The sequence below is a fragment of the Gregarina niphandrodes genome, assembly GCF_000223845.1.
Source record: "Gregarina niphandrodes unplaced genomic scaffold scaffold00002, whole genome shotgun sequence".
NCBI classification, from domain to species: domain Eukaryota; phylum Apicomplexa; class Conoidasida; order Eugregarinorida; family Gregarinidae; genus Gregarina; species Gregarina niphandrodes.
Genome location: NW_011645774.1, coordinates 61,343 through 84,624, shown reverse-complemented (window position 1 = coordinate 84,624; position 23,282 = coordinate 61,343). Strand labels below are relative to the sequence as shown.

Here is a 23,282-nt window from a genome sequence, read left to right as displayed (position 1 = left end):
GGGGGGGGGGGGGGGCACACTATCGGCAGCACACAATGGATGGAGGCAGTACACCAGAGGTGTGTGTTGTAGCAATTCTCGAGTGCACGTGTTGCCACGTTGTCCCGAGAAGAAGACGACTTTTGGGACGCTGTCATTTGTACCTATGCTTGCGGTGTCGCTAGGTCGGAATTTGGGTGCGTTGGTGAAGCTGCAGGCGGCGCTCCATGGCCGGACGCTCTTCGGTAGCCGTTTGTTCTTGGACCACAAGTTCCATGCCGAGTTGGTGCAACCATTGCAGCAGGAGGCGTTGTGTGACACAATGGACTCGTTGTGCAACAACGTGCGCTATCCCTACGAGTGTCTTACCAACTCGCCGACCTGGGGACCTCGCGGCCTCTCCGACGCCAAAAGTCCCGTGAACTGGCTCACCAGCGACGACTGCGCCGGCTCTGGCGGAATTACGGGAGCCGGCGGAATTGCGGGAGTCGCCGAGGCAAGACTCACCGAAGCAGGTGTTGCCAATGCTGGCGGCATCCCGGCTACCGAGTATGTGTCCTTCGGCGGAGAGCGTGTCCTCCGCAACTGGAAACAGCTCGGTGGCCAAGAGACGAAGGCCATGGGCGTGAACCTCGTCTTCGGAAGCCGAGGCTTCCCCCACCGCAGCATCGGGCTCTTCACATTCTTCGATGGACTTGCCACACCCGGCGCCGTGCGGGCAGATGCAGGCCTCGGCGTCGGAGTGCAACTCCTACCTAACGTCACTGTGGAAGCCGCAATCGGGACCAACCTCACGCCCACCCAACCCGGTGATGAAATCAAACTCTGGGACATAAGGGCCCGAATGCACTAGCCTGCAAACGAGATCAGCCCCCGTCTCATTCCCACTGGCCAACTCCCTTGTGGTTCGATTTCCTAGGCATCCGGCGGTTTGCTGTTGGTTCGATCGTACCTTTGGTCGTGGATTCGGTGATAGGTTCAGTGATGGTGGTGGTCAACAACTGGGATCGGCAACGACTGATAGCTCGGTGGCGGTTGAGTGGTCCACATTTTTAGGCCAGTCCTTTTTCCAATTTTTTGGGGAAGAATTAGCTACAGAAAATTACTCCACCCCACAATCCAGCTCCTGACCGCATCTAGATCTATTACTTCAACCAACATGTCCGCGACCAGTAAGCAACGTGTTCAATCAGTGTCTTCTGGATATGTTCTGTTATGCTTCCTGTGTTAGAGATTACTACGTTGTCCTGGATTTTCCTTGTTTTCTGTACCTTCATGAGCCTGAAAGCATGGCAATTTATGTGGCTCACGCTGGCCATCATGACTGGCTGCATGATGATCATATTTGCTATATATGAGGATGACAGTCAGTGGCTGTACGATCCTTTCTATAAGTAAGAGCTCCTACACTGACACACCACGGACTGCCCCTCCCTCCCCCCCCCCCCCCGCAATACAGTTGTGACTGGTCTAAAGTGGGTATTGTATTCGGACTGTCGGGTTCAGAATGAATCTATCTACCGTTTGTTTAGCAACTGGAAAATCAAGACCGAGAGAGAACAAATGCTTTTATAAAATTTTTCCGACGACGTATATGGACGTTCTTAAAACTTCTCTCTTGGAACATTACAAGGAAATGTCTTGGTTGTCGGTTTGTTCTCTCTTTTCGTGGAATGGGACGGCTGGTAAAAGGTTAGTTTACTGCGCCATTTAGTGTGGAGTGGCTCTAAATAGCCACGAGCACAGCCAACAGCACAGTCAACGAATTCCCTATGGATAAGTGAATGCACTACGCTGTCTTTGACGCCATTGGCTTGAACCTGATTCGCTTGGACACTGCTGGGTGAATGGACTGTGGAAAATGGCTGAGTGTTTTTTGCAGAGCGTTATACCAGCTAGCTAGCGAAATCTTGGAGGATGACAGCCTCAAGACAGACAGAGACTTGATAGTTACCTTCTATGGACGTATAAATCAATTTGAAATCAGGGTTAAAGATCTTGTCGCAAAACGAGCTGAGTGGCCGCCGACCTCAACATGTATGTCATCCACCCGTCTACCATGTGTCTCCTCACACAGCTACTCGTTCGCATCATGTGGTCCACATATTTGTATCTGTCCGCCCTTTTTGACATGTTGTCTGCCCATAGTAGCCCAAGTATATGGACCTGAAAACCTAGATACGGTTTTCGTACAGACGCTCAAGATAGTGCCGGTTGGGTGTATAGATGATAAGCTCCTGATTGCCCCCGATGACGCATTCCACGACCTACGAACCCGGGCCAAAAGTTGTCTGGAAAAGAACGAGCTGTACATTGCGCCTCACGCAGCCCACGTACTGAGTAAGTTGGACCGACGCATCTTCGGCGTGACACCACCGTCGCCGGCCACACAGAACACTATGGCCAGATGCCAAACGACTAAGACCCATACGACTCCCGTCCTTGCCGGCGCTCCCAGTCCAGCTTCCGGTTGCCCTTCGGTCGTGGGACCCATTTCGGTCGTGGGACCCACTTCGGTCGCTGGGCCTACTCCGGTCCGGCCCAGTGAGGCCGATAAGGTCGCGAAGGTCGACAATGCGGAATCCGGAAGAAATGTTCCGGCTGCGCAGAGAAGGGCAGGCAGCATCAAGTCGTTCATGACCGAGTCTCCTTGTCCACCGTCTTTGGTTGAAGCGTCTTCGGCCAAAGCAGGTTCGGCCAAAGCAGGTTCGGCCATAGTCTCCACTGTTCAGACGGACTTCTCGCCCGTGGCTGCGTGCTTCCGAGAAGAGCCGTCCAGTCCTGCTGTGCCCGCGCGAAAGCAGAGAAGGAAAGCCGGCAAAAAAGACAGAATCGGTTCCACGACCCTTCAGCAGTCCACGGCTATCCTCCAGCAGTCAACAGCTACGCTGCAGCAATCAACCACGACGGTTCAAGAGTCTCCCGCCGCGGCGGTACGGAAGTCGTCTCCGCTTGGCCTTACGCAGATGGTCGCCGAGTGCACGCCCAACATCTTCGCCGACGAGGAACTCTTCCCGAAGGAGGAACTCTTTTCAAAGGAGGAACTCTTTCCGAAGGAGTTGGTCAAGACGTCCAAGAAGACCTCCCCAAGCGACGTGACCGCACCCCAAGTCCCGGCCGACCACTGCGGCGACGGTGGGGCGTCGCAGCGGCAACCCACTTCCTTCTTGCAGACATCTGGTGGCACTGAAAATGTCCGGGTTCACCAAACCGCAGACGGCGGACTCAGTAACCAATCCACCGACCAACTGACCTACCCTCCCCTTGACCAGCGTCCCCCGACCCCCCTTGACCAGCGTCCCCCGACCCCCCTTGACCAGCGTCTCTTTGGCAGGTTTCTCTGGGGTCAAGCCGACCGCGAAGATGACACCACCAACGCGGAAGTCTCCTCCCGTTCGGTCGTCGGGCCGGACGCTGGACTCCTTCTTTCGGGGGACGCGGTGAGCTAGCTGCGGGAGAAGACTGCAGAAAAAGATACCCCGACACAAAGGCGGGCGACGGGCGCGAGTGGGACGCCGGGTACCTGCAGTGGGTTTAGTAAGCTAGATAGACCACACCACGACTGTATACCCGTCTATACCCACGCTCTATTCTTGGCTGAGGACTGCCTGCGAGGTCTGGCGCCATTTCCTCGGCCCGTATGGGATTGCGGGGGTGTTGGATGTTTCGGAGATTCCGTTAGCTTTGAGAATCTCTTCGTCTTTGGTGGTGTCCCGGAGACAGGGGAACGTTAGGCCACACCGTGCAGCAAGGTTTGCCTTGGTAGTTTGGTCTAGTTCCAGAAGATCGAGAACTCGTGGGCACCCCGACTCGTCAGCAACAGGGTCATTGAAGAAGCACACATGAGGACCAAGCGTGAGTGAGCCCATTGGGCAGCTGCTGTAGTCCCGTTTACAATCATCTCGAGAGACACAGACGAAGGCCAGCGGACCGCAGACGGACTGGAAGTCTTCGCGTTCTTGTCTCGTTGCTGAGCTGTCGATTTGGTCGCAACGCGCGTCCACTGCCGACTCGTCACTCGCCGCCGTCTCCCTACCCAATGTCTCGCCCAGTCGTGGAGTTTTGCAGATGCCGTCTTTCGCAGTATATCTCCAGGGGCAAGACTCACAAGGAGGGAGCCATTCACATGACCAGGGGGCATTGCAGACGACGGCGAATGTTTCTTTGGTCGTGATGGACGGGAAAGAGAAACTGCCTATGCAAGGGCCGTCATATTCGCCGGGACTTGTGCATGTTGACCCGTCGAACGTCCAGTTCTCCGGACAAGGCTGAGTATATAACGGGTATCTGACGTCATCAGTGGCACACCTGGTCACCACGCAAGGCTGTTTCTGACCCTCCAGCATAGGGTCCTCGGGTAGCTGCTTTACGAGCTGTTCACTGGCCAGCAACTGATCCACTGGAGGGACACAGTCGCTTACCTTCACCGGATTACTCTTTTTGGGAAGCCATCCCAAAGGGCATCCGTATATATGATCTCGGTCGCAAAAGTCCATACGATCAGGATCTGTAACGGAAGGAGATAAGGTGGTTTCCGCTTCCACCAGCTCGCTCACCACCGCCGGGATTTCCAATCCGCTAGCTTCCATTAACTCGTCCATCATAGCAACCGGGTCTGAACCGGATTCAACCCATTCCGATATATTCTAAAGGTGCACACACGTGTTCGGTCTTGGCCATTTTACTTCTATGAGAGCGGCCTGCTCCCGTACAAATTGTTCTTGACAAAGAACTAATAAGATGCAGGTTGCTGATTTTAACGGACACATTTTTCTATGTCATTTAACCCCATTTTAGTGAGGACGCATGACCCCCGTAAGTATAACCCCGTGTTCATTCGAATACCCCAGATTCCGTGTCTCGCCCCATGGCGGCCGGTTCGCGCCAACTCATGACGCCGCTTGGCCGCTCGGGAATTTCCCGTCTGGCTCCCCCGTCCCATTACTACCCACTGGTTCCAGAAGGTAACCAATCGCTAATGCCTCTGTGCGAGAATGGAGAGCGGCTGTTGGTTGTGAGGGAAAAGACGGCGCTGAAGATGATTGTTAACGGCAAGTAAGTAATGGTTGATGTTTGTATGAGATGTTTATTCTACAGGACTTACTCTGGAAAGGGAGTGTCCTTTCTGACGTCCCGGAGAATTGTGTTTCTCAAACACGGTGATGTGAGCAAGCATAAGAACTGGTCGAGTTGCGAGTTTCCTTTCGTAAGTGCTGTCTTTAAGACCAACAGATTTGTCTTAGAACAAAATTTACAACAAGACGGGGGACTTGCCGGAGTTTAATCAGCCTATATTCGGATCGAACAACCTGACCTGGAGCTGTTCCCCGAATCCCGCAGCCCAGCAGTACAAGTATGAAAGCACCGCAGAGGTCCAACTGGACTTCAAGAACTCTTGCTACACGTTCGTCAAACTCTTCCTAGTCCTGATGGACTCTGCCAAAAAACACGGAGGCGACGCGACCGCCGAAACCGGCAAAATATTGGACGGGGTTAGAGCCTACATCGACCAGGGCGACCCGACTCGCATCTTCTTCACCCAACCAGGTAAACCACCTTCCATTGCTCACGCCTTCATCTTCAGCACAACAACCGCCGCCCGGTCAACAAGGTTTCCAACCTAACCGAGGACAAGTGGCGGGCCCAGCCGCAACTCCGTCCGCCATGCAAGGCTACCCCCCGCCTTCGGGAAGCTACCCACCTTCGGGAAGCTACCCACCTTCGGGAGGTTACCCTCCACCCTCGGGAGGTTACCTTCCACCCTCGGGAGGTTACCCACCACCGGGAGGCTACCCACCACCGGGAAGCCATTACCCACCGCAAGGAGGCTACCCGCCGCAAGGAGGTTACCCACCTTCGGGGGGCTATGCTCCTTCAGGAGGGTACCCACCGCAAGGTGGCTACCCACCGCAAGGAGGCTATCCACCTCCAGGAGGCTATCCACCTCCAGGAGGCTATCCACCTCCAGGAGGTTACCCACCTCCAGGAGGTTACCCACCTCCAGGAGGCTACCCACCTCCAGGAGGCTACCCACTTCCAGGAGGTTACCCACCTCCAGGAGGCTACCCACCTCCAGGAGGGTATCCGGCTCCCGGGGCAGCACCGGCTCAGTCACCACAGGCAAATTCGGCGCCGGCGCCTCCTTCTCCATTGCCCAGCGCGCCCCCTTCCGAGCCGGGAGTCGTTGACAGTTCAATTCCGAACTTCACGGCCTCCCAGGCCTCCGTGACATCTGGTCCTGACCCCACGGCCTCGCAGGGACCACCTGTGTCCGGTCCTGCCCCCACGTTCTCTAACGCGGACCCTGCCCCGGTGGCGACGGTCCGGGTAGAAGTGACTCCCGCCACTGCAGCTGCGGACGCCGAGGATGGACGTCAACTAGGCCAAGGCAAGTTCCCTGCCCCCAATCAGTACTACCCTGCTAGAGGCTACTAAGGGCGCCGCCAAGGGGCACCGTTGGTTGGGCACCGCTAGTTGAGCGGTCTAATTCGAAACGCGTCTGATTTGAAACACGTCTAATTAGCGGCGCGTCTAATTAGCGAGGCGGTCAAACTTGGGGATTAGGTGTCGAAAATCCAACGTGTCTCGAGGCGACAATGAGTCGGTTAAAATCGATTCGTGACTTTCTTCACACAACTTGGCGTGACCACCCCGCGACAAACGGGCAGCGGAATTGACCAGCAACGTCTCGAGACCCTAGCGAAACAGCGCGTCCTTTCAATCAGGGTGGGTCGTATGTGTGATCAGGGTGTGTGCGTGATCGAATAGTGCATGCTCGGGCCGTTAAGCGTTCGAATTGTTAGGCGCTCGTTCAGGAGTGCACGGGCCTCCTGACGGCGTCCCTGTCGGCAGTACCGCCAGTGTCCCTGCACGCCTGCGGATTGCGTTCCGACGGGTTGGTCTTCCGCTCTTCCATTGGGTCAGGTTGGGAGTGAGTGGGCTGTGAGTGATTCGATGGGTGTTTGCGTACGCGTTCTTCGACGAACCCGTCGCCGTCGGGGTCGACGTTGACCATGAGTTCCGAAGACTCTGCCGACGGGAGACCCCCGAAGGCTTCAAGGAAGTCGGATATAGTAACGCGTTGGGTCTGGTTAACGTTGAGAGTATTGAAGAGCATTTTCGATGCGAGCGGATTAGTGAGTAGCGCTTGATCCAAACAGGCACCGCAGAACTCATCAACCTCCACCACACCGTCACGGTTCAAGTCCAGGTGCTCGGCCGCCAACCCCCGCAATTCCTCTAACAATCTGAGGTACGCCGGGTAGCCGGGTGACCGCGCATCCAAACGCAAATTCGAGCATACCAACCTGTCATCCACATCGCCGTGCAGGAGCTTAGCACCGTACACCGGCGCCGTATACCACAATGCCTGTTCCTCGCACTTCATTGAACTGCGCTCGGGGGACAGACTCCTCTCTGAGGACGGAGTCCGGTTTGGGGACGGACTCTGTTCCTTAGTCAAATTCCGCTCCTTAGTCAAATTCCGCTCCTTAGCCAAATTCCGCTCCCTATAATCATGAGTCGCAGGTTCAACGCCGGGCGCTGTCTCGACCGCTGCAAACGACTCGTCGTCCATCACCACCCGGTGGTTCAGCGGAGAAGACCCCAGGTCCCAGACCAGCCGAGCTTCCGATGGGAGGGGTCCCAGTTCCGGTGGGACCGGTCCCAATTCCGACCGGACGGGTCCCAGTTCCGGCGGGACGGGTCCCAGTTCCGGGGGGACGTGCGACACAGTTCTGATGCCGCCCCGCCGCTCAGCGGTCGGTGCTGTAGTCGTTGAGAGTACAGCGTTGGAGAGTACTTCAGCGCGAATGGACGAAACAGTTTGTGGCGCAGACAGCCCCGTCTCGACCGGCATCAGAGGCGAAGGGAGCCGGTCTCTCGAGGAAGAGGAGTGCAGCGAAGATCCCCCGCCGGAAATGGTGCTCGCGGACAGAACCGTCGCAGGCGAGGCCAGACGAGACTTCAGCCCGGCCACAGGGGACACAACTCGCGCAGGGTCGTCGCGACCTGTGGGCAACAAACCGGGTGGCGCATGCAGCGGACTCTCATCAACCGGGGCCGGCCCGAGTACGGATCCAACAGCGACCGGGGTGTTCCCTACCGCCTCACCCGACTGCTCTCCCCGTTGGTCTGCTTTCCGTGGGCCAGCTTCCAACTGGTTGCCCGCCAAATCTGCGTCCCTTGGGCCGTCCAGCCTCCGGTTGTCCGCTTTCGAGTCGTCCGCCCTCGGGTTGTCCGGCGTCGGGTTGTCCGGTGTCAGGTTATCTGTTGGGTCGTGGCTTCCGAGAGGGACGAATTTGAGGGCGCTCGCATGGCAAAGGAAAGCCATGACGCGGCAAAGAACGTCGTTGCGGATCATGCCGCAGCGTTCGACGTCGAGTAGGTCGTAGAGATAAGTGAGATAATCGGTCTCGGAAGAGTGCATATGTCGGCTTACAGCGGCAAGGATATTTTTTTCCGTGCTCGTTAGCGTCTTGTAAGCTCGCCAACGATCCAAAATGCGCCGGCCTAACAACTGGGCGGACTGCAGATCGACCAGCCCCAAGTGCGTCGACTGCATCCGACACCGCATTAAAGAGCACATGGGTCGCGTGCACCTGTGTACACACCGTCTCGAGTGTCGTGGACCGATTTGAATTAGGTCGCAACAGAAGTGCTCATTGTTCATTGCAGCGCCCATACCTCTCTCAACCATACCTCTCTCGCCGTCACTGCTGTCCAGGCCGTTACGACCTGGGGCATTGTGACCTGAACCATTGTTACCCGAACCACTGTGGCCAGGGGCACTCCGATCCCGAACAGGCGGGACATCTTGCATGTGGTCACAAATGAGGGACAGCAAGGAGCATCGCGGCGAAACACGAACCGGCGACGGACTTCGACTCGTCAGACTCCTCCCCATACCCGCAGCACCACTCCAGTGAGGCCGCAGCGCGGCGTCTAGCTGGGGCCCGTCTCGTCTTCTCTCTCGTGGAGATTCGTCTGGTCCTGTCCCGTCTGGTCCTGTCCCGTCTGGTCCTGTCCCGTCTGGTCCTGTCCCGTCTGGTCCTGTCCCGTCTGGTCCTGTCCCGTCTGGTCCTGTCCCATCTGGTGGAGAGCCATCTGCTCCAGACCCACACATTTCTGGGCTCGAAGCGACACAGTCTTCCAAATTTGGAACACTGTCCGAATCATCGCGCGGCGCAAGAGACCTTGGAGCGGTCTCATCTTGGTGGTGGTCACCGCATGACGACAACGACTGGCGAGCACACTGACCAGTGTCCAGCGTAGGCGTAAGCCGGACCTGCTTTTCGTGGACCGACGCCCCCTGCGCATTACCGAGGGGATGCGCGCAAGTTCCCAGCAGCGAAGTTTCCGCCAGAGAAATTCCCGCCAGAGAAATTCCCGGCGGGGAGGTTCCCGGCAGTGCACCAGATATACCGGTACCGTTCGCAGCAGCGCCGGCCTCCGTACCAGCGTTAGTCTGGAGGGGAGGGTCAGTATGTAGGGGAGTAAAGTTACCCTCTGCGCCGGCGTGTTTGGAAGAGGGTTTCCTATGATTCGTTTTCTTCATGGTTGTGCATGTATGCTTTCGGGCATTCATTTCAATACTAGATTTGAGAGCAGTAAATACGCTTGGTTCGCTCTTTCCTCTTTCTTTAGTGTGTCCTTTTTCCTTAGAATGTTGTCCTCTGGTGGGCGAGGGAGATCGCAGACAATAGTCTTCGAATATGAGGGGGAAGAGCGCGATTGGGTTGGGTACGAAGCAGCGGATCCAGGGGTGTTGTAAAGCGTGTTTGGCGGAGATGCGTTGCAGAGGGTCTTTGGCACAGAGGGCGTTGATAAGGTCCACAGCATAGCGACTAAGCCCGCTGTGGTGGAAGTTGATTTGCCCGTGAGTGATATCTTTAAGCACCTCGTTTTCGGTGGTGGCTTTTTCGCCGAAAGGGAATTTGTCTGTGAGCAATAGATACATGACCACACCAAGGCTCCAGATGTCTGCCTGTTGTCCGTAACGAAGCGAAAGTACCTCGGGGGCCAGGTAATTGACGGTTCCGACCAAACTGGGAGGGTCTGAATTGTCAATGTAGCGGCAGAGTCCAAAATCTGCGAGTTTAAGGGGGGAGCGGACGTCCTTGTCGGTGAAGAGGAAGTTTTCAACCTTGATGTCTCGATGCATTATACCCGCCTCGTGACAGGCGGCCACAGCACTTAGTGCTTGTTTCATGAAGAACGCTACCACTGCCTCGGGGAACTTGCCTTCCAACTCCAGCCGGTCGCAAAGGTCCCCACCTTTGCAGTGCTCCATGATTATATACAACGCATGTGTGTCCTCAAACGCCTCGTACACCTTCACTATCTGTGGATGCCGAAACGATATGAGTACCTCTAACTCGCGCTTAAACCGACGAATATCCAAACCAGCTCGCTTTCGAATCTTCTTCACCGCACGTACCACACCCGTCGATCTCTCCGTAGCCAAATGGACAACGCCATGCGTACCTTCCCCCAGCCGCTCCTTGAATACATACTGCGACTTAACATTCGTCTTCAGCACCACCGGCATAATCATCAACTCATGCCTCGCACCCCCTCAACAAAAAATATTAACTGCCTCCCAGCGCCCCAATTCACCCCAACCACCGGACCAAAGCCAAGTCCCAACCCCTGTATAGCCCCAACACACACTTGCACCCTAGTCCCTAGCTATTCCATCTGTCCTCTTCCTCCAGCTCCTTAATGTGTGTACGCACACTCTCCTTCATGTAACGAAATGTTAGTCGGCATAAAATCGTCCACTTGTGTGTCCTGTCTACTCCGTCCACTTGTGTGTCCGGTCCGATCCACTTGGGTGCCCGGTCCGATCCACTTGGGTGTCGGTAGGGTGGTTTAAATGTCGGCGTCATATTCCTGTCTTTTGATTTGTATGTACGCTTCTTCTTGGTTTCGGAGGTATTCGTTGGCGAAGCCAGCGAGTGCGCCGAGTAGTCCTCCTATGGGGTAGGTGAAGGCTTCGTCTTTAAGTAGGCTGAGTTTGACGTGGTAGCTTATTTCGTTGGCGACGTCGAGGAGTCCGTACATGCAGCCGAAGATGGATCCCATGAGGAGGGCGACGGCTATGATGAGCGAGACCTGTACATTGCTCTCGACGGGAGAGCGTGTAGATGTGAGCATGCAGATGCCGAAGCCAACATTGATAAGGTCAATGGCAGAGAAGATGAGTGCGAAAGCTAGCGATACACCGAGAAGCGTATAAACGGCAACCTTGAGCACCTTCGGACTTCGATAAAACCATCCACCTCGTTGCATAGTGATGCAAATCAAGCCCGAGACAGAAACCAGGAAGCTCAGAGCAAGGAATATACGCTGCCTCTGTCGCGCCTTCTCATCCGCCAAAGGAGCTCCCAACACCCTCCAAGCAATAATGCCCCCCGTACAAATAAACAGCAATCCAAAGTACGCCGCAAAGAATGAACTGATTGTGATCTCCACCAATGCAACATTCAAAATCACTGACGTCGCCATACCCAGAATCGAACCTGCGCATGCCGACAAAAAACCACGCGTCACCAACTTCCGGGACCACCCCGATACAGGTGGCGACTTCAAAGCAGTAATCACTTCGGGAAAGTCCATCAGCAGAAAACCTCCTAGACACAAATGGCACACAGTTCTGCAAAGCGAAAAACTCGGAACGAAGCACTCGCGACCGAGGCAACGGAACCGAGGTGCAACGGAACCGAGGTAACGGAACCGAGGTGCAACGGAACCGAGGTAACGGAACCGAGGTAACGGAACCGAGGTGCAACGGAACCGAGGTAACGGAACCGAGGTGCAACGGAACCGAGGTAACGGTAGTGTAAGTTTCTAGTAGAACATGCTTTGAAGCATATACCAAGGCACAAGGTACCATTTAACTCCTGCTCTGTATTTTTCGATCCATTCGTTCCTTTCTTGCTGTCTCCTAATTTCCTCAGCAACTCTCTCTTTTTCAATAAATTCTTGGAATCTTTTGTGACGTAGTACCTCTTCCTTCGGGAAGTGCTGTAAGTATACATCGACCATTTGTCCTATGATTTGTTGCGTCCTCTGTCTACGATGATGCCTGTGGAAGAAATCAGTGGCATGTCTTCTGCCCTTATAGAAGCCTAGCAAGGCACGTTCTTCAAATCTATTTCTCAAGACTTCTTCTCCATGATCGTAGTGAACCAATCGTATACTGAAGCTTGCCCAAACATCCTGAACTATTTGTTCTCGTTTCTTGTGATTTCTATAATGACCTTGACTGATATGAATGATACGGTCAACTTCTTCTTGGACTAAGGTGGCTATATCGGCTCTAAATATATGCCAGTCGTAAGGGTGTTTTAGAGTTGTTAAAGGAACACCATAGTAAACTTCATCTTCTTTAGGTAATGGTTCTCTCCACATATCAAAGTCATGTGGTATTCCCATAGGATATTTGTTGGCCCATGGACCAGTAGTCGGTTGTATCATCTCCTGGAGTAAATTATTCCACTCTGTTTCGGTAATAAGATATGTACTAACCTCTGTATCCAACTTGTTCGCATATAAATCTGTAAATTCAGGGTAGGCATGATCTTTATCCGTTCTCTCTTTCATTGGGTCAAATTTTCCCCGACGCACTCTGATACTAATTGACTCTGCTGGATGTGTCTCTCCTTTCTCATTAGTAAATAATGGTCCCTCATACGGCAGATCCACTGCAGACACAGCTCCAGCATAGTCAGGCCGTACTCTTTGACGACGGATACGTTCTCGTTCACTCGGGAACATTATACTTGTACAATTACCAGGAACAAGCTCCCAAGCTCGCATTCCAATCTCCAACAAACTCGTTTTCTTTACTCGGTCCGGATCCACATGATAAGGATCGTATTTGTTCATCCACTCTACAATCGCATCTCTCTCCCGATATGTACAAAAAGGCTTCATCGAAAAATCCACCATCTCCACCTCCGCCAAAGTCATCGGACCCAAATCTCTATCATCCATTTCACCCGTCTGTGCAAAGTCCTGCAACGCCGTCTCCGTATCTGCCGCACTCACCTCCACATCAAGCTCTTTATTCAACTCTTTCAGGTAGGCCAACTCCTCTTCCCTCAACTCCTCCTCCGTCTTAAATTTTCGGCCCGACACTATCTTTTCTTCATCCTTGCTCACGGGCTCGTCAGACGCCGACGCCGACGCCGTGGCCGAAGCCGTGGCCGAAGCCGAAGCCGTAGCTGAAGTCGACTCCGTCCTCTCCGATACCGGCGTCTCCGATGCCAGCGTCTTAGTTTTAGCCTTGAGACCCATACCTGGATGTGACCTTAGACCCATACCTGGATGTGACCTTAGACCCATCCCAGGATGAGCCTTCATCCGCGCAGGCTCCTTCGCTACTTCCTCCACGGCCTCCTCCACGGCCTCCTTCACCGCCTCCTTCACCGCCTCCCTTACGGCCCCTATACTCTGCGGTTTATCTTCGACTTTAGCACCTTCTACTGAGGTTTCTCCCAAGTCGGAAACAACTTCCGTCAGGGGACCTTGGGCCAACGCCAATCCCACCGGCACCGACACTCCAAAGTGCGAGGCGTGAACTGCCCTCATCGACTTCATATCCAATTTTTTTTTTTTTTGGGCCAAGTTTACCGCCCAGATACGCTTGGTAATTCACCTTTCAGACTTGTCGCACGCGTGTGTTAAATCGGCAAATGCTAGTATTGACCCAGGCTAATTCCTATCAATCGGCGGGCTCGGAGACGAGCTTCTAGACCTCGCGGGATGTCTATCAAGCGGCGAAGGGCTTTTGTCCAGTAATGCCTCGAGCTGAACCGCCACTTCCTTTTCAATTTCCAGCATTTTCTGGTAGAGAGGTCCGCCGAATTTTGGATCACGGTTATCGTACAACTCGGCCACAGAGGACTTGGCTTTTGGGGCGTCAGCATCTATAGCCTCGTTAGCCTTCGCCCCTGTAGCCTTCGCCCCTGTAGCCTTCGCCCCTGTAGCCTTCGCCCCTGTAGCCTTCGTCCCTGTAGCCTCCGCTACTTCGGAGGACTTGCTAGCTCTGGCTACAGGTGCCTTAGCATCCATCCTAGCTTGCGTGACGACTTGCTGACGGTTAGCCCCGAAGGGAAACATTTCTGGACGAGAAGGCTTTGCAACTGTGTCCGCCAACGTCGAGTCGGACGACTCTGGTGGGCCGACTTCTGTTCCCTCCAACCCTTTACCCGCATCAGCACGTCCACCTTCAAGGTCGGTTTGAGACAAAATTCCGTGAGCCACAAACTTCTTTCTCGCCTTTGCCTGCGATTCAGTCTCATCCGGCACATTTCCTCCCGTTGCATTCTCGTCTCCGTCTTCGGTCGATTCGATGCTCAGTTGCTTCAGGGTCGATGCCTCGATGGCTTCTTGGTCTTCCACTGAGAGCAAGTCGGTCTGGAGTGGGTCTTCTTGCGAGTTGAGCGCCTCCGAGACTTCTGCCGGGTGCTCGAGACCAAACGCAACGAGCCCGGGTTCCAGCATCTTGCGTCCCAGATCCTGCCAAGTCTTGCTCACTTGGTCTCCGAATCCAGCCAACGTGTCACCTATCAAATTCAAATCGAATCCCCACCCGATGCTGTTATCCCGTGCCACTTTGTTTTCCAGGTCCGGCTCCTCCCCCACTCTCTCCCCGGACGTCTCCGGTGCTTCCTCCGGTGCGGGTTCGTCTTCCCGTGTCTGTTGTGGGGGTTTGTTCTCTAGTTGCCTACGTTCCATTTTATTTCTATCCAACCGGGAAACCGGGGAGGCAGAAACCGGGGAGGCAGAAACCGGGGAGGCAGAAACCGGGGAGGCGGCTGCCGCATCACCGGTTAGAACGGTTGTTGGTGCGGGGGTAGGAGCAGTGTAGAAGAGAGTGTTTGAATCGCCTCCATCGGTTGGCTTCATTTTCCGTGCGAGATTGGGCACATTTTTGACCGCACGTGGCGGTCGGCGAAATTGGTGTTTTCGAATGCGGCGCGGCGAGTACCTGCAGTTCGCGCACGCTTTCAATCGTGAAGGCGTGGGTCGTGAGGGTGGCACGTATTCAGATCTGGCAAATGGCGGAAGCCCGAGTCACATGACCCAAAGCCATATGAGCCAGAGCCACATGGCACACGGCGGTCAGTTGGGGCTGGCTCAAGGTCACATGGCTCAAGGTCACATGGCTCAAGGCCACATGGCTCAAGGCCAAATGGCTCAAGGTCAGATGGGGCTGGCTCAGAGCCAGATGGCATTGAGTCAGGAGTTCGAAGATTACGAGGGGTCACCATGGCGTGTGCAGCGGGTGAGTGAGGACACGGCTCGGTTATTAATGGATTTCGGTTGTGAGCTATTTGATATATATCGTCCAGTTCGTGACCCAAAATATGTAGCGTCAGAGTTGGGTGATAGTGTGTTATGTTTGTCACACACGGAGATTTTAAAGGATCTATCATGCTATCTATGTAAGGGGTTATGTAAGGAGGCTATGACTGTGAAGGAGTGTTGTCATCGATTTTGTAATGACTGTATACAGAAATGGTTGCGTAGTGGGAAGCAGACATGTCCGCAATGTGTGTGTAAGATACCTTCAAGACGAGTATTGAGGGCAGACAAGAACATGGATCTGATAATTCAGCGTTTGTTCCCTGACTTGGAGCCATTGCAACACTTCGATCGGACACGTTCGCGGGAGTCTGTAGAGGCCAGTAGCGCGGAAAGTGGTGAGCCGGAGCTTACATCTTCCTCGTCCCCGTTACCCAGTGAAGATGAGGAAGAGGAAGAGAGTGTAGAGGAAGAGAGCGAAGATGACGTCTCCCTTGATGAAGACGAAGAATTACCGACCCGCGCTAAACGGGGAAGACCAAAAGGCAGCACCAATAAGAAAACCATTATTCCTCGTGTAATACCACCCATCTACAACGTACCCACCATGGAAGAAATGTACGCAGACGACTCCGGCTGCCTAGAAATATTCCTCGTATGCCTTAACCATAATCTACCCACAGCCGTATGCAGCATGGCCAGAGAACTTAGCAAACGACCTATGAAACTCGCTGTTGGGGCAACCACACGAGACGCTGCCATGATACTCGCAGAGAAGCTCGTCCGAGACGTATTAGGACCATTCGACGTACACTCCATCGTCACAGATCTGTCCTTCGTACGCGACGGAGAAATTTGGCCCGCCGTTAGCGATGCACCACTCAGTGAAGTTTGCAGACAAGTCACCGAAAGTCGCGGACCCATTGCACTCCGATACCTACTCAGCGACCGCCTTTTCTCACTCTGCGAACGTATTGAAGCCGCCTACTGATCCCCCAACTCGATTTGGCTAGCCTTCCTAGATAAACCCAGATGAACTCTCACCCTACGCGAGGTGATCGCAGTGGAGCCAGAGGAACAGGCAAGCGCCACATGCAGCCTACCCTTATAGCTAGTTTAGTGTACCCTGACTGATAGGCAGTCCCCTGACTGATAGGCAGTCCACCTATAACCTTGGCTTACCACCCACACGCGCCAATCTTTTGTACGTTGCCCTTTTATACCCACACTCGCGCGGAACCAATAACTTGAACCCCCGACACTCACAGACTCATGTCACCCATCTCGTCCACGCTGCCACCAACGTTGTCACCGACTCTAACGCCGACTGCAGCTCGTGATTGGCAGTCTTCAGAGCAAACGAAAAGGCTGACAGCTCGTTCGCTGTCCTGCCTTCCTCTGTCTATCGGAATGGAAAAAAAACGCTGGACGGAACAGTCCGTCCGGCGCAATACTTATTCGACCGTGGGGGGCTCCCGGGAAATATTGAGCAATGATTATCACTGAGCAGAGTCTTCACTCTTCAGTGCGGGTGCTCTTCTTTGTGCTTCAGAAGCTGCTACCTAACCAGATCGAAGCTTATGAGTATGATGAAATTTTTGGTGAGACATCTGGCAAGTGGGATTGTGCAATTGGAGTATTCCCAAGAAACCTTGTTGACGGCAGCGACATTAACGGCAACGATATTAAAGGCAACGATGATGTTGACGGAAATGGTGTTGACGGAAACGGGGTTAACGGAAACCGGGTTAACGGAAACGGGGTTAACGGTACCAGTGTTGGTGGCAATGGTTCTGACGGTAAGGGAGGCAGAACTACAGGTGAGGAGCGCAATAAGGTAGTGGCGAGTGATGCGGTCGCTGAGGAGGGCGCGGAAAACGATGCCGATCAAGATGGAACCGTGACTTTGATTTTTGATGCGCTGCATGCGGCGCACGAAGTGTGGGTACGCAGTGGCGGTCGTGTAACCAACGCGATGGTCGAATGGCCTGGAGGAATTTGCTCGGGTCCGGTCTGGCTTTCGCTTTTACTAGAGAGGAAGCGATGGTCAATAACAGATGATTTAGGTGAGGATGTAGGTCGATTTGTCTTGGCCATGCATCTTGTAACTCAGTGGAGAAAAACAGGCTTGTTTGAGTTCCTCGATCCCAAGCGGAACGCACAAGTTCGGTGCACGGAGTTGGAGGGCCTAAGGAATATTGAGGAGCTGCGTGCTTTTAATCTTAGTTTCGAGGAGGTCGCTTTATTCTCGTACGACACCCCTATCACTACACCCATGTATCACATACGTGAGCGACATACTCGGGAGTGTCTCTCACACACACAGTATTTCTCCATAACGTAGTTGTTTGGCATCGTCCCGTTTGTTTCATGAGTGGGCTATAAATAGCAATAAGTGCCATGTGCTGATGAAGAGGTGGTTTGATGCTTTATTCCGTATCATATGGGATACAGACAGTCGTTGGGAAGATGAATATTTCGGGTTAGAACTGAAGTCAATAAATAATGAGCGCGAGAGAAAGAAGGAGAGGAAGCGGCTGTTGCGAGACGTCCGAACGAAGGACATCAGACCGAGTCGTCAGACGAGAGCAAGTCCCGAGACGGGCCAGGGCGATGAAAAGGTGCGTGATGTGCTTAAGGATCGGGCGTTCCAGACTTGGCTCGACGTGCCTGCTCTCCCCCGTTTGCCTCCAGCAGCATTCGAGAGGTTCTTCTCCGCGCTAAATGCTTGCAATTTCTGGCGTTATAGACCTGTGCAAATCACCAGAATGGATGGTTTCCAAGAACTCAGAAAAATTTCCTTGCGGACCGCGACCTCCAACGCCGTCGTCCCTAGTGCCATGCCTCCTAGTGCCGTTGAGGAGGTCGGCAGTGTAGTATCACAAGCACGTCATTTGAAGGGTCTGGTGCCGGAGAATTTGTATGATTTGCGTTTTAGTTGTCGCGACTTCAGTAAACAATATGCCAGACTGAAACTTAAGGCGATTCTGGAGACTGACGATATGAGTATTTTCTCCAACCCGTTCACGGCCACGCTGTATTGGTCGTTGTGTGAGAGGCACTTCGCTTTGTCGTGGTCTTTGTTGAAAATAATGAAGACACTTGATTCCGAGCGAACATGGCGGTCTGTAGCGAGTGAGTACTTGCTGCCCATTGCCAAGTACACGATGCCCGAGTCAGTTCCGTTGGATATGACGGTGGAGGAGTTTTTCCAGATGTATCGGTGGTCACGGACACATGCTCTAGAGAAGCCGTGGTCGGAGTCGACACAGGATTTGGGTGTGTACCGGAACCCGAAGATCAGTAACAACTACAGCAAGCTTATCCACTTAGCCGCCAGCTGCTGTAGGGTGACCAACAAGCATCGCAACCAAGCAGGGCTTGCGGATTTCGGCAGCTACGGGCACGACTATGAAGGACTCTGGGAACCAGCAGCGAAGTACGCAGCAGCGGAGAAGCCCGCCGCCGTGGAGGTAACAGCCAAGGAGGTAGCTGGGAACCTCGCCGGCCGGGAATTGATGAGTACTGTTAGGTCGTTGATCAGTTGTGAGGTCGGGCGGTACGATAGAGACGGCTCAGAATCCTGTTCCGCCCACATTTGCGAGGCCAGTCGCCTGATTGCGGCACTGTGTCAGGACTGGGGTGTGGACGTCTATGCTTTGGACTTTGAAGGCATGACGCCGCTCTTCTACTGCGTCGTCTCTGGCTGTTTGAAGTGTTGTGCCTACCTGCAGGAATTGGGACTGCCTCTGGACAGCCGGGACATTTTGGGGCGGTCATTGATCTACTGTGCGTCCTGTGTAGGGCAAGCCGGCGGTTTGAAATGGCTGATCGAAGAATCGATAAAGGGCAACATGGAACTGACAGGCGAAAGGAATGAGTCCACCAAAGAGAAAGAGACTGAGTTGGTGGCGGGGACGGCGCTGTTGGCTGAGGATAAAAGTGCGATGGATCGCACACCGTTGTGTAAGGCGACATGGGGTGATTACCCGGAGGTGGTGAGTATTTTGTTAGAGTATGGTTGCAGTCCATGCACTCAGGACTCCAAGTTGCGTACGCCTTTGCATACGGCGCTGTGGGGACCGGCGGGAGGTCGGAGTGGTGTGAAGATCGTGGGCAACGTGGATGCTTGTGAATCTATCCGTTGCGCTCGATTGCTGTTAGAACATCATGAGGGAGACCGGGCCATGAATACATTCGATATTGACGGTAACGCTCCGATCCATATCGTGGCCTCGACCAACGCCGTGCAAGGTCTGTTGCTGCTGATTGAGTACGGGTGCGACCTTAACCTCCGGTCCAAGACGCAACTCGAGTGGAACGCCGTCATGTGTGCCGCCTATCGCGGTCACCACCAGGTCGTCAAACTACTTATCGAGAAGGGAGCTGATCTTGAAGCTACCGACGCCTTCGGCCGTACGGCGTTGGAATACGCCATACGCGGTGGCAGTGCTCATTGTCTCGCACTCCTCCTCGACCACATGGACCTCGCTCCGTCACTCGTCAACTTTCTCATACACACTGCAGCCATCAACTCACAGTGCTCCTGTCTTGTCCTACTGCTCAAGAAGCACGCAGACCTGCTCGCCGCACACAAATGCCAACACGCTGCTGAAATCGCACCCGCAGACAGATACCTGCTCCTGCCCATCAACGAGGTTCCTGATAAGGAGGGGGGCAAAGACAATAGCGCTGAAACTCGTTCTATGCAAGCGCACTACGTTACACCCATTCACTCCGTCCTACTAGGTCAAAAGGCCCTACCTATCTCGCTGCTCTACTTCCGGTCCTCGCCGTTTCCACCTTTCCCCAGCAGCGATGACCAGACGCCCGAACAACCGGAACCTCCTTCCCGAGTCATTGGATCTATCGGCTACCTAACGAGGGTTTCTGTCGAGGCCTATTCCAGCGCAAACTGTGATGAGGTGAAGGGTGATAACTGTGATGAAGCAAACTGTGGTTCTACGGAGGGTATGATAAGAATGACAGGAACGAAAACGGCTGTCTTGCAACTGAAAAAGGAGCGATTTGTTGATAACCAGTTCCCGCGTCTTAACCTATCAGCTGCTATGATATCTTGCGTATCACTCCTCCAGTGGTATGTGCGACCGTTGTATGAAAATATTAGCGAGCATTGCATCGTCGATTGGCGTAGTCTTATAGAATTCGTTGTAAGCGCAGTTTGTTCGAATATAGTTTGGACAGCCAGACACACAAAGAGTCTCCTCAACGGACTCCATCATGACACAAAGTCGAACTTGACGATTTTGGATCGGTTGAAGACGTTCCAGGACTTCACAGTGCTGACCGAGTTGAGTCAGACATCGCGGGAAGATGAGGTCAATAGAGCTTGTCCGTTTTGTCGAGGAAATGTGGGGAAACAAGTTCTCCGTCTGAAGGGGCATGATGATTTTGCTCAGCTTTACTTACATGTCACCAGTTGGAATAGTCACGTGCCTCACTCAGCAGGTGAGGAGCATGAGGTTCTGAGCGGCGAGATGGAAAGTCCTGACACGGATGTGGGCTTGGAGTCCCACAGGATTGAGATAGAGTCACTCCCGGATGAATCGACCACAGGTCGACCAATCAGCAACGATCTCCTGTACCCTAAACGAAGATTAGTTGATGAGGAGGCTGCTACAATAGACCGCTCGTACACCGAGATAGTTATGGAATCCGGCATGGACTACGGTGTTAACAGTTGGATGCTGCTGCGGATTATCTGTGACTCGCCTTTGTTTTCATTCGAAATCAGCAAGGTTAAAAAGAATCTTTACGTATCCACAAAGCTCGTTGATTTGTTCCTGTATCAGACACTGCAATTTGTATACCATCTGGACGCCACCGGCCGCAAGTCCATCCTTCAGACCATGCTGCAAGGACTAGAGAGAATGAACAAGGCCGAAGCGCTTGCCTTCAAAGTGCTCCCCAACACGGCCTCCGAGGGGTATCCGTTGGTCTACCGACTCCTAGATCAAAAGGCGAAGCTACTGAGTGAAGCAAAAGTGAGTTCGCCTTCGGCATCGTCGTCGGCTTCGCCACTTGCACGTTCGGTTGGGCGGTATTCGGATAGCACACGTGTGTGCGCGCGCTTTCCTAGCTTCCCAAGCATGCTACCGTTTGTGGAGGAGGGAAAACCCCTCGAAATCCATAACTATCAAACATTTAACATATTCACTAGACTCGACGACAAGCGAGATGTTGAGGTAGCAACTCGGCTGTTCCTTAACGCGGTTGACAAGGGAGATATCGAGCTCGTAAGACTCATGAAATCGTACATTGTTGATCGCGAGAATGAAGGTAAGGAGGACCAGCAGCAGTGGCAGGAGTTGATTAAAACCGGCGCTGTGATTGCTAGCTCGAAGGATTTCGTTGACATCGCTAGTATCCTGGACAGCACTACAAAAGTGTACCTGCCAAATGTTTACTGGCGTCATAAATTGGAGACCGACGGGCTCCGGCCGGCTGCTGGTTCCGTTAGCGGCTCCACGACTCTGAGCGTCACGAACGCGAGCGGGTCTAGCTACCCGACTGATCGTGCGCCATTGTTGCTTGATGACCCGGGTAAAGCTACTCTAGGTTCAGCGACCGTGGACTTGACGATGTACGATAGGTGTGAAGAGTTGAATTGGAGTGTCCTGAGTCAGAGACTTTTGGAGATGGATGCAAACTGTAACACTTTTTACCAGGATATCCTAGCGGACAAGACCAGGTACATTCAGCAGCTGGTTGAGGAATGGGAAGTCCGTAACGATATCGAAGAGCTGAACAAGCTGACGCCCTGGAGTAAAATACAGTTAGTGGACACAACTGAAGCCTTCGAGCTGGCCGTCGACGTCCTTACTCCGAAAGCTCCTGCGTTCGGTGCTCCGCCATCAAGGCTCAATTACATAGGAGTGGATTTGGAGTTCCACGATGACTTCACCAGTTCCATACAGATGTGCAACGACGAGGGGTGCTACGTGTTCGATGTCTTGAAGTTGCACGGCCAGATGCAGGCTAGCGAACGGTTTAAGTCTCTTTTTGAGGACGGCCGAATTGTGAAGGTTCTATTTGCGTCATCCAATGATCTACTACGGCTTCTCTGCGACTTTGACATCATCGTGGCCAACCTGTGGGATACCCACCGCGTCGCCCGGTTCTCGGCGCAACAAGCTAAAAAGGCTTTGCAATCCAGCACGGAAAGGTGCGCGCCGAATCAGGATGCGCCAGACCAGGAAACATGTGCGCCAGACGACGAAACGGCGGGCCAAGACCTGCAAACGTGTGTGCTAGAGAAGCAAACGTGTGTGCAAGGTCAGGATGCATGTATCCCTGTACAAACGCCGCCGTTGAGCAGCCATGCGTTGGAGTATGTGCAGCGTTACGAGGAACGGGTGCGGTGTCTGGTGGAGGCGGACGTGGGGGCTGCGGGATTGTCGAAGTTGGTACAATGGTTCGAACCGGGGGTGGCGATTTCCAAGATCTACCAACGGAGAGACTGGCGAATCAGGCCGTTACCGGCGGTGATGGTATCTTACGCCGGCAAGGATGCCTTCGCGGCACGACTGGTATTCCGGCGACAGCTCCTGGACATCCTTTTGTTCAACGAACGCCACAGTCATAAGCTTTGGGAACTCGGCGTCAACATGATGATGCGCGCCCTGGAAGTGGTTCGGTCCCGCTGCATGCCACGGCGACTGAACTACGTACTCATCTGCCAGTGGCCGACCGAAGAGGTCGATGCTGGGTGAAGAGGTCGAAGCCGGGTTAAGAAGTCGATGCCGGGTTAAGAAGTCGATGCCGGGTGGCGAGGTCTTTTTTGGAGGATCATGAACGTTGTGGGTCATTGTATGTTAGTGGGTCATTGTATGTTAGTTACGCACTGAATCAAGGGGGTTTGGGTCACAAGGGGGGTTGGGTCAAATGGGTATGGTCATTGATGGGCCGATTGTAGGATCGGTTAGGTTTATTACAGGCAGCCTGTGATAGGTTCGGGGGGGGGGGGG

General features: G+C 53.8%; 11 protein-coding genes across 11 annotated transcripts; 6 read left to right on the top strand and 5 right to left on the bottom strand.

The window, feature by feature from the left end:
- Positions 1 to 145: 145 nt before the first annotated feature.
- GNI_010760 (hypothetical protein) lies at positions 146 to 832 on the top strand (the record flags this gene model as incomplete). The annotated part of the gene is made up of 1 exon (XM_011130480.1): positions 146 to 832. One exon carries the CDS (start codon positions 146 to 148, stop codon positions 830 to 832), a length of 687 nt encoding a protein of 228 aa, XP_011128782.1.
- Positions 833 to 1,278: 446 nt separating this feature from the next.
- On the top strand, positions 1,279 to 3,428 carry GNI_010750 (hypothetical protein; the record flags this gene model as incomplete). Its single annotated transcript, XM_011130479.1, has 2 exons — positions 1,279 to 1,373; positions 2,057 to 3,428. The coding sequence occupies 2 exons, from the start codon at positions 1,279 to 1,281 to the stop codon at positions 3,426 to 3,428; spliced, it is 1,467 nt and encodes a 488-aa protein (XP_011128781.1).
- Positions 3,429 to 3,566: 138 nt separating this feature from the next.
- GNI_010740 (putative CPW-WPC domain protein) lies at positions 3,567 to 4,580 on the bottom strand (the record flags this gene model as incomplete). The annotated part of the gene is made up of 1 exon (XM_011130478.1): positions 3,567 to 4,580. One exon carries the CDS (start codon positions 4,578 to 4,580, stop codon positions 3,567 to 3,569), a length of 1,014 nt encoding a protein of 337 aa, XP_011128780.1.
- A 377-nt stretch (positions 4,581 to 4,957) lies between these two features.
- GNI_010730 (hypothetical protein) lies at positions 4,958 to 5,603 on the top strand (the record flags this gene model as incomplete). The annotated part of the gene is made up of 3 exons (XM_011130477.1): positions 4,958 to 5,034; positions 5,077 to 5,185; positions 5,223 to 5,603. 3 exons carry the CDS (start codon positions 4,958 to 4,960, stop codon positions 5,601 to 5,603), a joined length of 567 nt encoding a protein of 188 aa, XP_011128779.1.
- Positions 5,604 to 5,845: 242 nt separating this feature from the next.
- On the top strand, positions 5,846 to 6,414 carry GNI_010720 (putative Myb-like DNA-binding domain protein; the record flags this gene model as incomplete). The annotated part of the gene is made up of 2 exons (XM_011130476.1): positions 5,846 to 6,059; positions 6,332 to 6,414. 2 exons carry the CDS (start codon positions 5,846 to 5,848, stop codon positions 6,412 to 6,414), a joined length of 297 nt encoding a protein of 98 aa, XP_011128778.1.
- Positions 6,415 to 6,790: 376 nt separating this feature from the next.
- On the bottom strand, positions 6,791 to 10,534 carry GNI_010710 (protein kinase domain protein; the record flags this gene model as incomplete). The annotated part of the gene is made up of 1 exon (XM_011130475.1): positions 6,791 to 10,534. One exon carries the CDS (start codon positions 10,532 to 10,534, stop codon positions 6,791 to 6,793), a length of 3,744 nt encoding a protein of 1,247 aa, XP_011128777.1.
- Positions 10,535 to 10,851: 317 nt separating this feature from the next.
- On the bottom strand, positions 10,852 to 11,598 carry GNI_010700 (putative membrane protein; the record flags this gene model as incomplete). The annotated part of the gene is made up of 1 exon (XM_011130474.1): positions 10,852 to 11,598. One exon carries the CDS (start codon positions 11,596 to 11,598, stop codon positions 10,852 to 10,854), a length of 747 nt encoding a protein of 248 aa, XP_011128776.1.
- Positions 11,599 to 11,829: 231 nt separating this feature from the next.
- GNI_010690 (hypothetical protein) lies at positions 11,830 to 13,575 on the bottom strand (the record flags this gene model as incomplete). Its single annotated transcript, XM_011130473.1, has 1 exon — positions 11,830 to 13,575. The coding sequence occupies one exon, from the start codon at positions 13,573 to 13,575 to the stop codon at positions 11,830 to 11,832; it is 1,746 nt and encodes a 581-aa protein (XP_011128775.1).
- A 123-nt stretch (positions 13,576 to 13,698) lies between these two features.
- GNI_010680 (hypothetical protein) lies at positions 13,699 to 14,724 on the bottom strand (the record flags this gene model as incomplete). Its single annotated transcript, XM_011130472.1, has 1 exon — positions 13,699 to 14,724. One exon carries the CDS (start codon positions 14,722 to 14,724, stop codon positions 13,699 to 13,701), a length of 1,026 nt encoding a protein of 341 aa, XP_011128774.1.
- A 235-nt stretch (positions 14,725 to 14,959) lies between these two features.
- Positions 14,960 to 16,285, top strand: GNI_010670 (ring finger protein; the record flags this gene model as incomplete). The annotated part of the gene is made up of 1 exon (XM_011130471.1): positions 14,960 to 16,285. The coding sequence occupies one exon, from the start codon at positions 14,960 to 14,962 to the stop codon at positions 16,283 to 16,285; it is 1,326 nt and encodes a 441-aa protein (XP_011128773.1).
- Positions 16,286 to 16,786: 501 nt separating this feature from the next.
- GNI_010660 (ankyrin repeat protein) lies at positions 16,787 to 23,027 on the top strand (the record flags this gene model as incomplete). The annotated part of the gene is made up of 2 exons (XM_011130470.1): positions 16,787 to 17,544; positions 17,639 to 23,027. The coding sequence occupies 2 exons, from the start codon at positions 16,787 to 16,789 to the stop codon at positions 23,025 to 23,027; spliced, it is 6,147 nt and encodes a 2,048-aa protein (XP_011128772.1).
- Between the last annotated feature and the right edge of the window lie 255 nt (positions 23,028 to 23,282).